General features: G+C 40.2%; 1 protein-coding gene across 1 annotated transcript in view; it reads right to left on the bottom strand.

Moving 5' to 3' along the window:
• The window catches only part of cacna2d1a (calcium channel, voltage-dependent, alpha 2/delta subunit 1a), a gene marked incomplete at its 5' end in the record, with an annotated part of 79766 nt that overhangs the window by 15265 nt on the left and 51703 nt on the right, over nucleotides 1-12798 (bottom strand). Inside the window, 13 exons of the mRNA XM_079235948.1 lie at nucleotides 3242-3318; nucleotides 3887-3948; nucleotides 4045-4116; nucleotides 4249-4320; nucleotides 4870-4944; nucleotides 5068-5151; nucleotides 5893-5955; nucleotides 6509-6598; nucleotides 6788-6837; nucleotides 7314-7392; nucleotides 7486-7590; nucleotides 8038-8196; nucleotides 11798-11897. Coding sequence (XP_079092074.1) covers nucleotides 3242-3318; nucleotides 3887-3948; nucleotides 4045-4116; nucleotides 4249-4320; nucleotides 4870-4944; nucleotides 5068-5151; nucleotides 5893-5955; nucleotides 6509-6598; nucleotides 6788-6837; nucleotides 7314-7392; nucleotides 7486-7590; nucleotides 8038-8196; nucleotides 11798-11897 — 1088 coding nt within the window. The remainder of the gene's footprint in view (nucleotides 1-3241; nucleotides 3319-3886; nucleotides 3949-4044; nucleotides 4117-4248; nucleotides 4321-4869; nucleotides 4945-5067; nucleotides 5152-5892; nucleotides 5956-6508; nucleotides 6599-6787; nucleotides 6838-7313; nucleotides 7393-7485; nucleotides 7591-8037; nucleotides 8197-11797; nucleotides 11898-12798) is intronic.

The raw sequence follows: 12798 nt of genomic DNA, 5'->3' as shown, positions 1-12798 counted from the left end.
GAAAAAAAAAGACAGGGTAAAACCACAGGGGTCAAAGGTGACACAATATTTTATTCAGAGAGCGAGTCCTGAATAGAAATATTGCACTCCAAAAAAACGTTTTTAGGCCTTTGGATGTAAATGGAGACAGTGCTGATGGAGAACACAAAGAGTGGACTTAAAAATGTGGTCAGACATTTTTAAAGCCATGATATAGATGTGTTTTTAGCATTAGTATTACCATGCTTTTGGTGCAGCGATACCGTAAATCTATGGAGTTACTGCACTTGAGTGATGTATTTGCATTACAATACTGCACATAACAGAAAAATCAACCACAGCTCATAACCTTAACGTTCCTTTGACGTTCTCCAAAGCATGTCGTGTCGACAGTTGATTATACTGTACAGCAACATTTCTCATGACGACATGGGCTACTCCTTGTCCTCTTTGGTGGTCATGATTGGGAAATAATTGCACCCATGTGTTTTTTTCTTTGATATTCGGTCACCACTTACTAATCCAACAAAGTATTTAGTAATGATGGATAGCAGGGAGATTTGGGGAGTGACGACTGCTTATATTTTGTGCACTCTCTCAGGCCTTTTCACACTGACGATGACACTCCTGTCACTTTTGTGAACATTTTGTGAATAACTGAATCAGTGCGATATCTAAGACATGCAGCCACAATCCATCTAAATGGGGATGGATTTCAGCATGAATCAATCTCACGCACAGAAACATTGAAGTCAACGACCTGCATCGACTTCACAAATCCATGAGGGGATAAGGACATGATATGTTTTCAGTTTTTGTTCGCCCTTTGGAAACAGAATAAAGCAGACAGAAATTAGGCTTCAGTTTCAGTTAAGCCCCGGAGAGCTTTTAAACGTGTTCTGTGGAGAGTTTGGATTCAAGGACCACAAACAAGACAGGACTGATGACAAAGCACACAGAAGGACGAACAGAAGAGATGAAGCCGAGTGTGTTAAGAAGGATCCTGTCTTTCATTAGGACTTATTTAACAAGGTTGTAAAACTCAAAGTGAGTCAAGGAGAGAAAACTAAAGAAAACACACCGACTCATGTTTTGGGGTGCAGACTCACAGCTTTCTCCTTTATGGCTTCACCTTTTAATAATGCAAACACCCTGTCATCTGTTCTTCCTGCTACAGTTTAGTGCCAAAACCACATCTGAGGGCCATTGGAACAGGTGGGGGGTCAAATGCATGCATCGCGCAGACAGACATCTGCGACACGCTGTGTGGGCGCGCATTGCATGCGAAGCGCCGCTTCTGAGAGCAGACGCCCCGCTTGATTCAGTGCAACAGGATTGTCATTATTAATCAGAAGCCACTAAATGAAGAAAAACAGAAAAACAAAGCGCTTCTGTGTTCATGAGTCTGCAAACACCACATATGATGAACCAATTGGTAGTGACGTTACATCCAAAGTCTGCTGGTAGTGTGAGAGAAAGTAGGGGTTAGGAGGTAAAGCACAGGAGGAGAATACTTGCCCAAAAACGCTGCAGGAAGGGGGAGGGTCCAACACACCGGGAATGGTCAAGAGTTGAGGAGGGCAGGAGAACAGGAGGAGGGAGGAGGATCAAAAGATGAGGAGAGGAAAGAGGGAATTGGAAAAGAGAGCAGGAAAGGAAATGAGCCACCAGGGTCACCCACAATATTTTATTCAAATGGCTTTTGAATAAGAATATTGAATACAAATGTACGAAACACTGAGTTTAGGAAGGTTAAGATGTACCAGGTGTGTGTGTGTGTGTGTGTGTGTGTGTGTGTGTGTGTGTGTGTGTGTGTGTGTGTGTGTGTGTATAAATGATAAAGTAGTGGGGGAAGAAAACCTGTGCATGTAGTCACATTAGTCACAAAAGCTGTCTCTATTAGATTATCCATTATACTTGGTTTTAGAGTCAGGGTTAAGGTAAGGAAGGCTCCTGCGATTGAATGACACTGAAATGACAATGACGCATGTGTGCACATGGCCTTCATACTATAAACGTCCACGATTTTCACATTAATTACAACTATTGTACACTGTTTTCCCAACCAATAGCCATTTTCTGCTATCTGTGTGAACATCAACGTGCAGATTCTTGCATTTTCTTACCGTTGTATTCCCAAAGTTCTTTACTTTCTCTGTAAGTGAGTTTACAGATAAGATTAAGACGTCAGAGTCAGCTGCAAACCGACAACCAGTTCTCAGTAAATAATGATTCATATAATCTTTTTGAATCAATGTTTGTGTCCTGTGGTCTCATTTCTCATAATGTCTCTATCAGCTGCCAAGCCAACAACAACATCTCCGACATTTGCGTAAAGCATCAACAAATAGAAACTGGTCCCCGCTTGCAACCGCACTTAATTAAACTCGGCTAGCAACAATTTAAGGCGATGAAATGTCCACTGTGATGGATTACCAACGTCATTGCAAGCTTCAAGTCTCTCTGCCGGTTAAATTTCCCAGTTTACTGGAATTGAGAGTAGCCAATTGCTGAAGGTGGGAAATTAGATTTCTAACATATAATGTGGACCAGAAAACATACAGACGGAGGGACGGACTCTAAAACAAGGACGGCTCCATCTGCAGTTAACACACACACACACACACACACACACACACACACACGCGCACACTCATATACACACTATTAAACTGTCCTTTGTGTAACACTATGAGTCAATGACATCTTTTACTAGTAGGAACAGACAGTACTCAAGAGGCACGAGATGACAACACCACACATATGGAACCTCTGTTCTACTGTTTGGGGTCCAATAGGCTTGATCATGAACATATTCAAACAGCTTCACACGCACACGCACACAGAGAGAGTGAGTTACATTACTTAGCTGGAAATGAATTGATGATGTGTGAAAGGGGATACTGGAGCCACTCGTCCCGCCGTCTGGCAACAAGAACTTTGAGCAGCACCACGACCGAGGGTGTGCGTTGCCGTCGTGACACGAGAGGCGAGGGCATGCAGGGGGGTGATGTCGCTGTATGTGCTTTTGTGTGTATGCTGTTGAGCACGGGTCACTATACGTGATGGATAGGCACCATGAGCTGAGGCACGAGTGCTTCTCAGCCTTACGTGGAGAGCAATAATGTCACTGGAGAACATGAGCAATCTTTTTTCAACTAGCAACATTTGTCTACTGTCTGTATTAATAGAAGGTAAATGTTACTGAGTGGAAAAAACTAAGAATGGAACAAGCGACTAAACTGATTTAGATGGCACTTACATTTCGCCTGGGTGATGGTGTCGGCGATTTTGGCCCGGATGTAATGCATACTGTAGTCAGGAAGGACCAGGGCCAGGCTGAGAGAACACACACACACACACACACACACACACACACACACACACACACACACACACACACACACAATATCATAACAATGTGTATTTGTATTATCGCTTTGAGACATATATCGTATCATCTTATCATTTTGCAGTTTTTGCAAATATTTGTGTAAATCTATATTTCTGCTTCACTGCATTGTTGACTCAAGTAAGGCAATCCCTTCCTGAGCATAATCTTGCTCAACCAACCAATTCACATGTAAAAAAACATACGATAACAATGTTGCATGATCCCCTCTCATCGCATATCTTTCAGTAAGTTCTGCTAAGCATGTTTTAGCAGGAGGCTGAATTTCTGCCCCTGGTGTCTTCGCTAGATGGCTCTGAAGTGTGCCTGGACTTTGTCCTGAACTCAAGAACACGGTCTAGCTTCAGTCCCAAGGAGAATAAAATGGTTTTGTGCAATTACGCTTAACATTTTGCAAACTGCGTCTGGAGTTCCTCTATGTGTAGTGTGTAGTTTGGTAAAAAAAAGTACTTAACACATGTAATGGATTTATCACTTCATGCTTAACATATTTACCTGTAGTCTGTCCCCTTCACTGGAGCAAAGGTGTACGTCCTCTGACCTACGTCGATGTAGCGCTTTGAGGGCAACAGTTTGGTCAGTACACATTACAGTTCCTCAGAAAAGTGTTTATGACTGTCATGGACTCCAATGCCCTTTCAAAATAAAATTACCTCATCTTTGGATTTCACCAATGTCGACATTGTGTAATTCCCCGTTTCAGCTTTGATCATTTTTGTTCTCATCTGTTGACCAAACAACCAAACAGAAATCAATTAATCAATAAAAAAAAAAAGAAATATTTACAAATTATTGTTTTATTCTTTCGGATATGAGCTATTGGAATCATAATATTTTGAGTGATGTATTATCCAAACCTCCACTTTGAGCGAATTCTCTAGCTCTGCATCCAAGAAGTCCAGCGTTACAGGTTCATGAAACTTGGCAGTCTAAACGGAAATACAAGCAATTATTATAATTTATAATCAGTGGGCTTTGACTACAAAAGAGAAAAATTAAGCAGAAAACATAAGTCATTCATATTTTCGTCTCCAAAACAGATTCGGATAATTACATTTTTTTAAACCAATCATGGAGAAATTTAAAAACTGACACAGACTTTTGAAAGTTGTAAACATCTGTGACCAATGTGTGCATATGGGATTTACAAGAACAGTGTATGTCTCAAAGGTCAATGAGAAACATCTTGCTATGTCCCTGCAGCAGAGAGATGCTGTGCTGTGTCATTTTCATGCTAAAATAATATTTAAAAGGCACATTCTGCAAAATGTCATAATAGGAATTCCTTATGGGTCGCAAAAGACAACAATCCTTATGTATTCTCAGTCTGAAAAGCCCGTTGACTATCACAAATGTCATGTTTAACTTGCCAGTCAATATTAATGTGCAACTAATGTGTTTTAGCAAGACAGACAGGACTGTCTGCAGGAAAAGAAAACATCTGGTTGCTTTGAATACAGTTGAGTGATTTGTTTTACCATTGGCAGGAGATTAGGATGGAGCAGCACATATCCATTGGGGTCAATGGCAAAGTAGTAGCCATTTGGTCCAAACTACAGGGAATAGGAAATATACAGAGAAAGGAATGATGGAGGAATCCAGGTGCCAAATATATAATCTCCTGTGTAAATAGGCTGGTTTATGTATGTGTTTATTCATGTAGTGTGTGCTTTTACAGTAAACCGAGGCGTCAGTCTCTTGATATCTTCCAGGGAGACATCAATAGCCATAACCCCCAAGATGAGCTGGTTTTGAGATTTCTGAGAGAGAAGCGGAGAGAAAACAAAGAAGAGGAAGTCAGGGGTAGAAAGAGTCACTGTGAGACCCACTTCAGAGTCCTGTTGTTCTTTCTGGATGAGTCAAGTCCCTCTGTGCACTCTGAATGAGTTCACGGAAATGGGGTGCAATAGAAATCTGGACAGCCTCATTCCCAAAAGCTTTACATGCCGCCATGAGTCACTGACAAGGCATTTCCAGCCTTCGTCTTCAGCCGTAGCGGAGGTAACCCCGAGTCCTTGGAGGTAGACATGCAACCTCATCTTGAAGCACTTAGCTACCGGATCATTTGTCTCTCTGATCTGCAGGTTTGATCTCTTTTTGATTTTTCGCTTCATGGCATGCGAGAGCGTCTTCCTGTGGAGGCACGTGGGAGAGCTCCGAGGGACCTCAGCGTCAACAAAGGATATAAGGGAGAGCCACAAGAAAGAGGAGGATGAAAGTCGAGGATGAGACGATGATTGAGTAGTATTCATGTTGTGTGTTTGCTTTTATTTTCATTTTTTTTTGTCTGGTAAACATTATAGCGTGTCACAAAACAGTAGACTTTAACTCTCCCAAGGGGTCAAAGTGTCAGATGTACAGTAGATGTGAATAAAGAAACACTCTGGGAAGTTTAATATATACAAAAGTAGAACTTACAATAAATGTGTCTGTAAAAAAAAGGAGTTAATTTGAATCTACATCAATTGAGCAACATGAGAATCCAAAAGTCTTTTCTTTACCTTTGAGCCTGTGTTGGTCTTGTTGAAGACGGGCAGCGTGCCAGTGATGACCAGGCCGAGCTCCTGGAAGACACACAACATATCGAATAGCTATTAGCAATGTAGGTCAATCAATGACACTCATGACATACATTCACATTATACCTCATGGTGGTTTATCGATTTTTGAACGATTCCTCTGAATAATAAAAAACTAACATTAACCGGCTGCAGCTTGAAAATAGGCAGACACATTTCTGATGGCGAGCAGGTCAATACAGTCACACACGTTGACAGCTTCTTATCAGTAAAACGAATGACAACACCCAAACTATTTGGCTCGGTTCAACCCGACTGGTTTCTTATCTGCACTGTCGCCTAAAAGTTCATCTTGACAGAAGCTTAAGCACCGCGAGAAGCTTGTGGACGCAGCATGTCCTCTCACAAACGCTGCTGGAGCAGAGTTGAAGTTGAGTTTACCGAGATGACTAACGGCACATGTTTACCACTTATCTGGTATTCGTCATCTGACAGAAAACTGTTGTTTTTTTCTCATTCTAGCAGAGCTCTACTACAAATAGCCAATTTATTTCCCCACGAAGTGCGCTCAGTATTTACATTATCACACATGGCATACCAGAACATCCAGGTAGACGTTGGTCCACTGAACCTGCTTGGCTCTTCTGTCGGCCTTAACCATCGGCCTGCCCAACACATCCAGGTACTCCTGCAAAGAAGAACGAGAGACGGGCTTCAGTGCTTTTATTTATCACATGCACATCGGTCATTCCACCACAAGAGGGCACAATACACAACTGCTAAAGTATGCCAGAGGGCTGGAGCGACAGACAAGTAAAGTAGCAACCATTCGTGCATAAATAAGAGTAATTGTGGTTGTGTTGTAATTTGAGTTTACCTGAGTGTTGATCCTGATGGCACCTATAGATGGGATCTCATAATAGTACCCTGAAACAAAGATATAAGCTTATTATAGTATTCATCGTGCAACTTCATTTAGATGGCCTTACCCCATTCATTGTACATATAACAGCTCAAATGGCCGAATAAGTGGAGCACGTTTTAACAAAACAGCATATTGATAGCGTGTTGACAAAATCAAAATTGTGAAATTATCTTAAAAGGTTTATTCTGGAGTGTTTTTTGATCAGGTACAAAATCAAGGTGTGCTCACAATAACTTAAATATTGTGTATTTGTGTTCACCGGCTGGTCATGATTGAAAACAGAGTCCCGTTTTTCTTGAGTGTTAACAAAAAATATTAATGTAGAAAGCATTAATTTTGTGTGGTTGTTTGTGTTAATTCATTGAAAATGATTTTGTTTTCATTTAGATGTCAGTTGGGCCCTTTATATTATTTGCTTCATCTTCATCCTACCGAGGAATACACATCACATATGTGTATGTCTAATGAAACCTCGTACCTTTATTAGCGCAGGCCATCCACTGTATTGGTCCTTTGTCGTAGTTGTGTTGACCTACTGAAAATGTAAAGATGCGCACCTGTGAGGGGAAAAAAAATGAGTAAAACATATTTAATACAGTGCAAAAACTGCTGTAGTCCGCTCTTTGATCATTTTGGGCTTACAGTCTTACCGCTTGCTTGGGGTTGTATTTTTTAAAGATCTCCTCTGCCCGCTCTTCTCCCCCGTCAGTGAAGAGCATGATGATCTTGTTACAGTTGGCCCTTGACACATTCGTCTTGGGGATAACAAAGTTTGCGTTTTAACCGCTATTTACCAGAGGAAAAATAATTCTCTTGTAATGCCTTGTTATGCATATTCAGACGATGGCAAGGGAAACATGAGAGCTCGCTTGGATACCAAAACCTGCAATGCCCGAAAAAAACACAAGAGTACGCCATATACTCACTCTTAAAATAGGACACTGGGATTCCTATCTTCCACCATTCATTTCATAATTGAATGAAAATGCTGAATTTAATGGCCATAACTTATATTAGACTATTCGTCAAGCTTGGTCTGCATATTCCCAGGGCCGTTGCCGGATAAACACAAGATTGACAGCAACGTCCTCAACGTTAACATCCCTACCATTATCCACGAATACACATATACTCCTACGGGCTTCATGTTATTCTGATACCACACAGATATTCCACCACGCACGCCCACGCTGACACTTTACCTGCGCGAGCTGCTCAAAGGCCAGCTCGAAGCCGCCTCTGTAGTTGGTGATACCCTTGGCTGTGATGCGCTGCACATCGTCTTTCAGCATCCTCTTGTTGCGGACGTTGGCCTGCACCAGGTTCTTAAAGCACGCCGCGTACGTGGCCTTGTCATTGAACTGGAGGGAACAGGGAAGGAGGGATGATGGGAAGTGGAGGGAAGGCACTTGCACATATTTTATGTTAAATATGCGGCCTGTTTTCTCTTTGTCACAGAGTCGTGCGGTGTCCCCTAAACATATTGGCTTGGCTTAAGATACTACGGTATTCAGAACATAAATTAAATTGATTTCATTTGACATCAAATACAATTTAAATAATTATTCGTAAAAAAATTATAACTTTAATGACTTTAAACTTCTTGGCTTTTGCTGTTGCAAAAATTTGTCATGTGTGAAATGAATCAGTCTTAATCAAAATCTGCACAGACCGAAGGGAGCTATAGGAGCAGGAAGGAAGGATTGGCAGGAGAGCAGGTAGGGATGTGAAAACAGTGGCATAAGGAGGCAAAAACAACAACAAAGAGCTTGATTATGGAGGGATTATGCTGTAGAGACAGACATTACACAGCTCTACATGTAAAGCAGATTAATATTGGTGAATAGTTACTGTAGAGGCACAGATGGAACCCTATCAAGTCATGCACACACAAATACCCCCCCCCCCCCCCCCCCCCCACACACACACACACACACACATACACACACACACACACACACACACACACACACACACACACACACACACACACACACACACACACACACAGCACCTATGGAGGACTGAGACATGGCTCATTAATACCCAACATCTGTTTTAGCCAAGACTGCAGCTTTGCAATCATGATCATGTAAAAAAACAAAAAAAACGCACTAACACACTCTCTCAAACAAGTGCGCGCGCGCGCACACACACACACACACACACACACACACACACACACACACACACACACACACACGCACACAAGTTATTCTCAGAAGCATGCAAGAAATGTTTCAGAGATCATCGAAACATATTCAAAACAAAGAACAAGGACCATAAAAGCCAGGATTTACAAGCAAAACACTAACTTTCACGCAGTTTATGCATCATCTCTTTGCTGTTTTTCTTTTATTCACATGGGGTTAAGTTTTTCTCAGAACACCAAAGGATGCTGCAGCTTACAATGACTGTCTATCTATTCAATGTTGCTATTCATGTTGGCAGAAGTATACTGCCAAGACATTCGTCCTTGAAAAAGATTCCCACCTACACACAAAACAATATAAAGCAGTGTGCGTTAGAACTTCTGAGTTATAGAATATATCTTTAAATATCTCAGACCCCACAATAAAAGCTCAGTACAACAGCATACTGTAGGAGGGATTGTTCTTTATATATGTTTGTGTATATAAAAAGAATACCTTGAATAACTTAAAGTCACTATCATTTCGTCTTCTTTTAAAGACATTAAGTGAACACAAACAAACACAGTCTCAGTCTTTCCATTTACAGTATTAAGATAAGAGGTCCAAAAAAAGTGCTTATGAACTCAACTAACTAAACTCAAACGACTATCTTAAAATATGGACTACATTTCCAACTAAGAAATTACACGACCCATTAAAGAAAAGATTACACATTTTAAACTGCATTATAGTTCAGCTAATTAGGTTTTGAACTATTGTGTGACAGAATTATATTCACTGTCTCTGATTGAAAAGTTGTTCGGATGTGTGAGTGAGACACCTCGACGTCACAGCACATCATACGACTGAGAAAGGAAGCATAAAGAATCACCAGACTGAGATATGATTTGTTCTGTATATATTCACAGGACACAGAGCAACATTTTGCTTTAGTTTTGCTTTTACTACACTATTCTATTATGAGAGGTTGTAACAGATTGAGCTTTAAAATGCTTATTTAGGGCTACAGACTGAGCTGAATGCCTTTAATATACTTATGACACTGCTGCCTTATTTAATTAACATCAAAGGCTCTTTCACTTAGCTGATTTGAAATTTCCAAACAAAAACATAAACCATTGCTTTATTAAGGGAAGTGAAAGAAAATTTAATTAATAATTCATTTGGAACGCAAATTATAAAAATCATTAATTCCTCCTTCCCATTAGAAGGACAAAGAGGAGACAAATAAGGATTAAGAAGGAGATTTCAGATAGAGGGCAGGCACATCATAGTACATGATGTATGCAAGCAACTGGAGCGAGATATTTTTAAATGAGCATCTTTATAACTTTTGGAAAAAAGATGGGCATTATTAAAGGAGGAGGGTTGCAGCCGGACAGACTACATGTATGCTGGAGGTAAACTAATGCATTATAATAAGAAAAATTCATGCCCCACTTCATTAAAACATATGTAAATGTTGGCTTGTTATGTTACATTCTATAACATAGTTAATCAGATACAAAAAGAAGACATTGGACATTGGCTTAAAGCGTTATGAAAGTGGGGTAATGTGTCAAGGCTAAGCTAGCTAGCCAGCTGCTAGCTGAAGTGTGATGGAAGATTTTCTCTGTCACTCGGGGAAGGAGGAATAAAGTCTCTAGAATCAAAGTTGCTAAATTTTTACCATTACAGAAGCCTTATCTTACAAACAGACATGAGAGTGGTATCGATCATCTTGTCTCGCTCTTGACAAGAAAGAAAGTAAACATGTGTCCCAACATTTTAAACTGCTGCTTTTAGTTGTTGTTTTTTCAATGTAATGTTTCAATGTAATCTCATAAAGTGTCATGTATGTGAATAGCTAACAGCTAACAGCATTAGCTAACTTACACAATCTCACTCATTAGGTGAAGGACACCAGTTTCATGATTTCCTGGCAACAATATAAAGGGTTAGATTTTAGCAGTGCTTCTAATGGGCTCAAGATCAAGTTAGAGTATTTTAGTCCTGCAAATCATTTCCAGTGTGACTGCCTGTAGTACATCTTTGAGGCCGCTCACAAATCACCACTGGAACCACTTAAACGTGTGTTCTTTTTCTTCGCAGAGCTAATAGTGCAAGGAAGCATGAATCTGGCTTATGCAGCAATGGAGCTTAAAAATGATGATGGATGACTATTTCTTCCATCCCGTTGTCAGTAAATCTTTTGTGCCTGAGCTTTCTACAGAATGTCAAATAGGCTGGAACCTTCTCCCTTCCGTGCCACCGATTCAAAGTGTGGGTCATAAATACAGCACGCATTCATTTCTCAAACTTATCGTGTGGCATTTCAGCGTTTGCTCAAGCTGTGCCATGTGTTCGCACTCGGGCAAACATACTTGGATTCAGCTCTGATGCTCTTGAGACATGTCACTCATATACACACATACGCACTCACACACATACAGAGCATATATAAATATATGCTCGCATACAGTCTTTGAGTCAGACAAATGAGCACACAAGAATGCATGCATCCATGCACATCTGCAGCCATAATAAAGATCCATTCATGTGCGGTACATTAAGCCACTCAAAAGGTCACTGCCATGTTTAAAGCAATGACTCAAACCAAACAGCCAAGCCACAAATATGTTCACATTAACATTCAGCAATGTGTGCACCTGGAAGTTCAAAACACACACAGAATCACAAGAACTTCATAAGCAGGGTTTTGTAACGTGAAGAGATTGAAAGTTGAGTATTTCCATAAGTAAATATTCGCAGAAGCCACATTTATTTCCAGTGGAGATGAAATATTATTATTAGCTGCGGGAATACTCACATAGACCACGTTCACGTAGTCGTCGTCAGAGAGGGTCTCCAGCATCTTGCTGACCGACGTTCGGATGAGTTTGAGGGTGAGACCCGAAACGCTGCCACTCCTGCAGTTTGGCACAGATGTTTTGTTTTACAAAATACATCAATATTACATAGGTATGCATACATATATTTGTAAATGTATATGTACATATATATATATATATATATATATATATATGTACATATATATATATATATATATATGTATATATATATATATATATATATATATATATATATATATATATATATATATATATATATATATATATTGTCTTATGCCAACACATTCAAATAAGAAAATGTATATAGATGTGAAACTAAATCAGGGCGCTGAAGGAGGCGTCAGTGTGTCTCTAAAACATGAATATGCATAACAAATTATGTAGCAATGTGGCGAGTTGCCGAGATATCTTACTATGCCCCAATACATTGAACAGACTCAACAACTGACCTGCCATCTGTAAAGCCTTCTGCCTTCACACTAGTTCCGCAGGCGAGATATAGTATTATCTATCACATTTGTTGTAATTAGTAATCTTCATCTATGATGTGAGTTTAGTGCCATCACCATTTTTCAGGCTAATATCTCACACGCAAACTGTGAATGTTTGCGTTAAACATTAATAATAAATAATCTGTGTTCCCATGGAAGTCTTTCCTAAAACAAGATGGGGAACCTGCACTGATGTAAATCCAGATACAGCGCTTAATTGGTTCCTGCAGGTAAAAAGAGGAGTGGAGTTCCTCTAATGATTCTTTCACCCAAGCATAACACAGGCAGCTTTGAATGTCTAATAAGCCTCATCAATCCTCTGTGTGACATTACCAGAGCTGTGTTAAGTGCTGCAAGTGGACAACTTTAGTTTTTTCACGCCTCATATTGCGTTGTCATTCAGCCCTGGTGCTGTGCCATGAGTGCCATTCATAGTGAAACTCCACCAAAGCACACCAATTCAAACA

The sequence above is a fragment of the Taurulus bubalis genome (genome assembly GCF_910589615.1).
Source record: "Taurulus bubalis genome assembly, chromosome: 20".
Taxonomy (NCBI): Eukaryota; Metazoa; Chordata; class Actinopteri; order Perciformes; family Cottidae; genus Taurulus; species Taurulus bubalis.
Note: the sequence above shows the minus strand (reverse complement) of the source record. Positions and strands in the feature narration are given on the sequence as shown.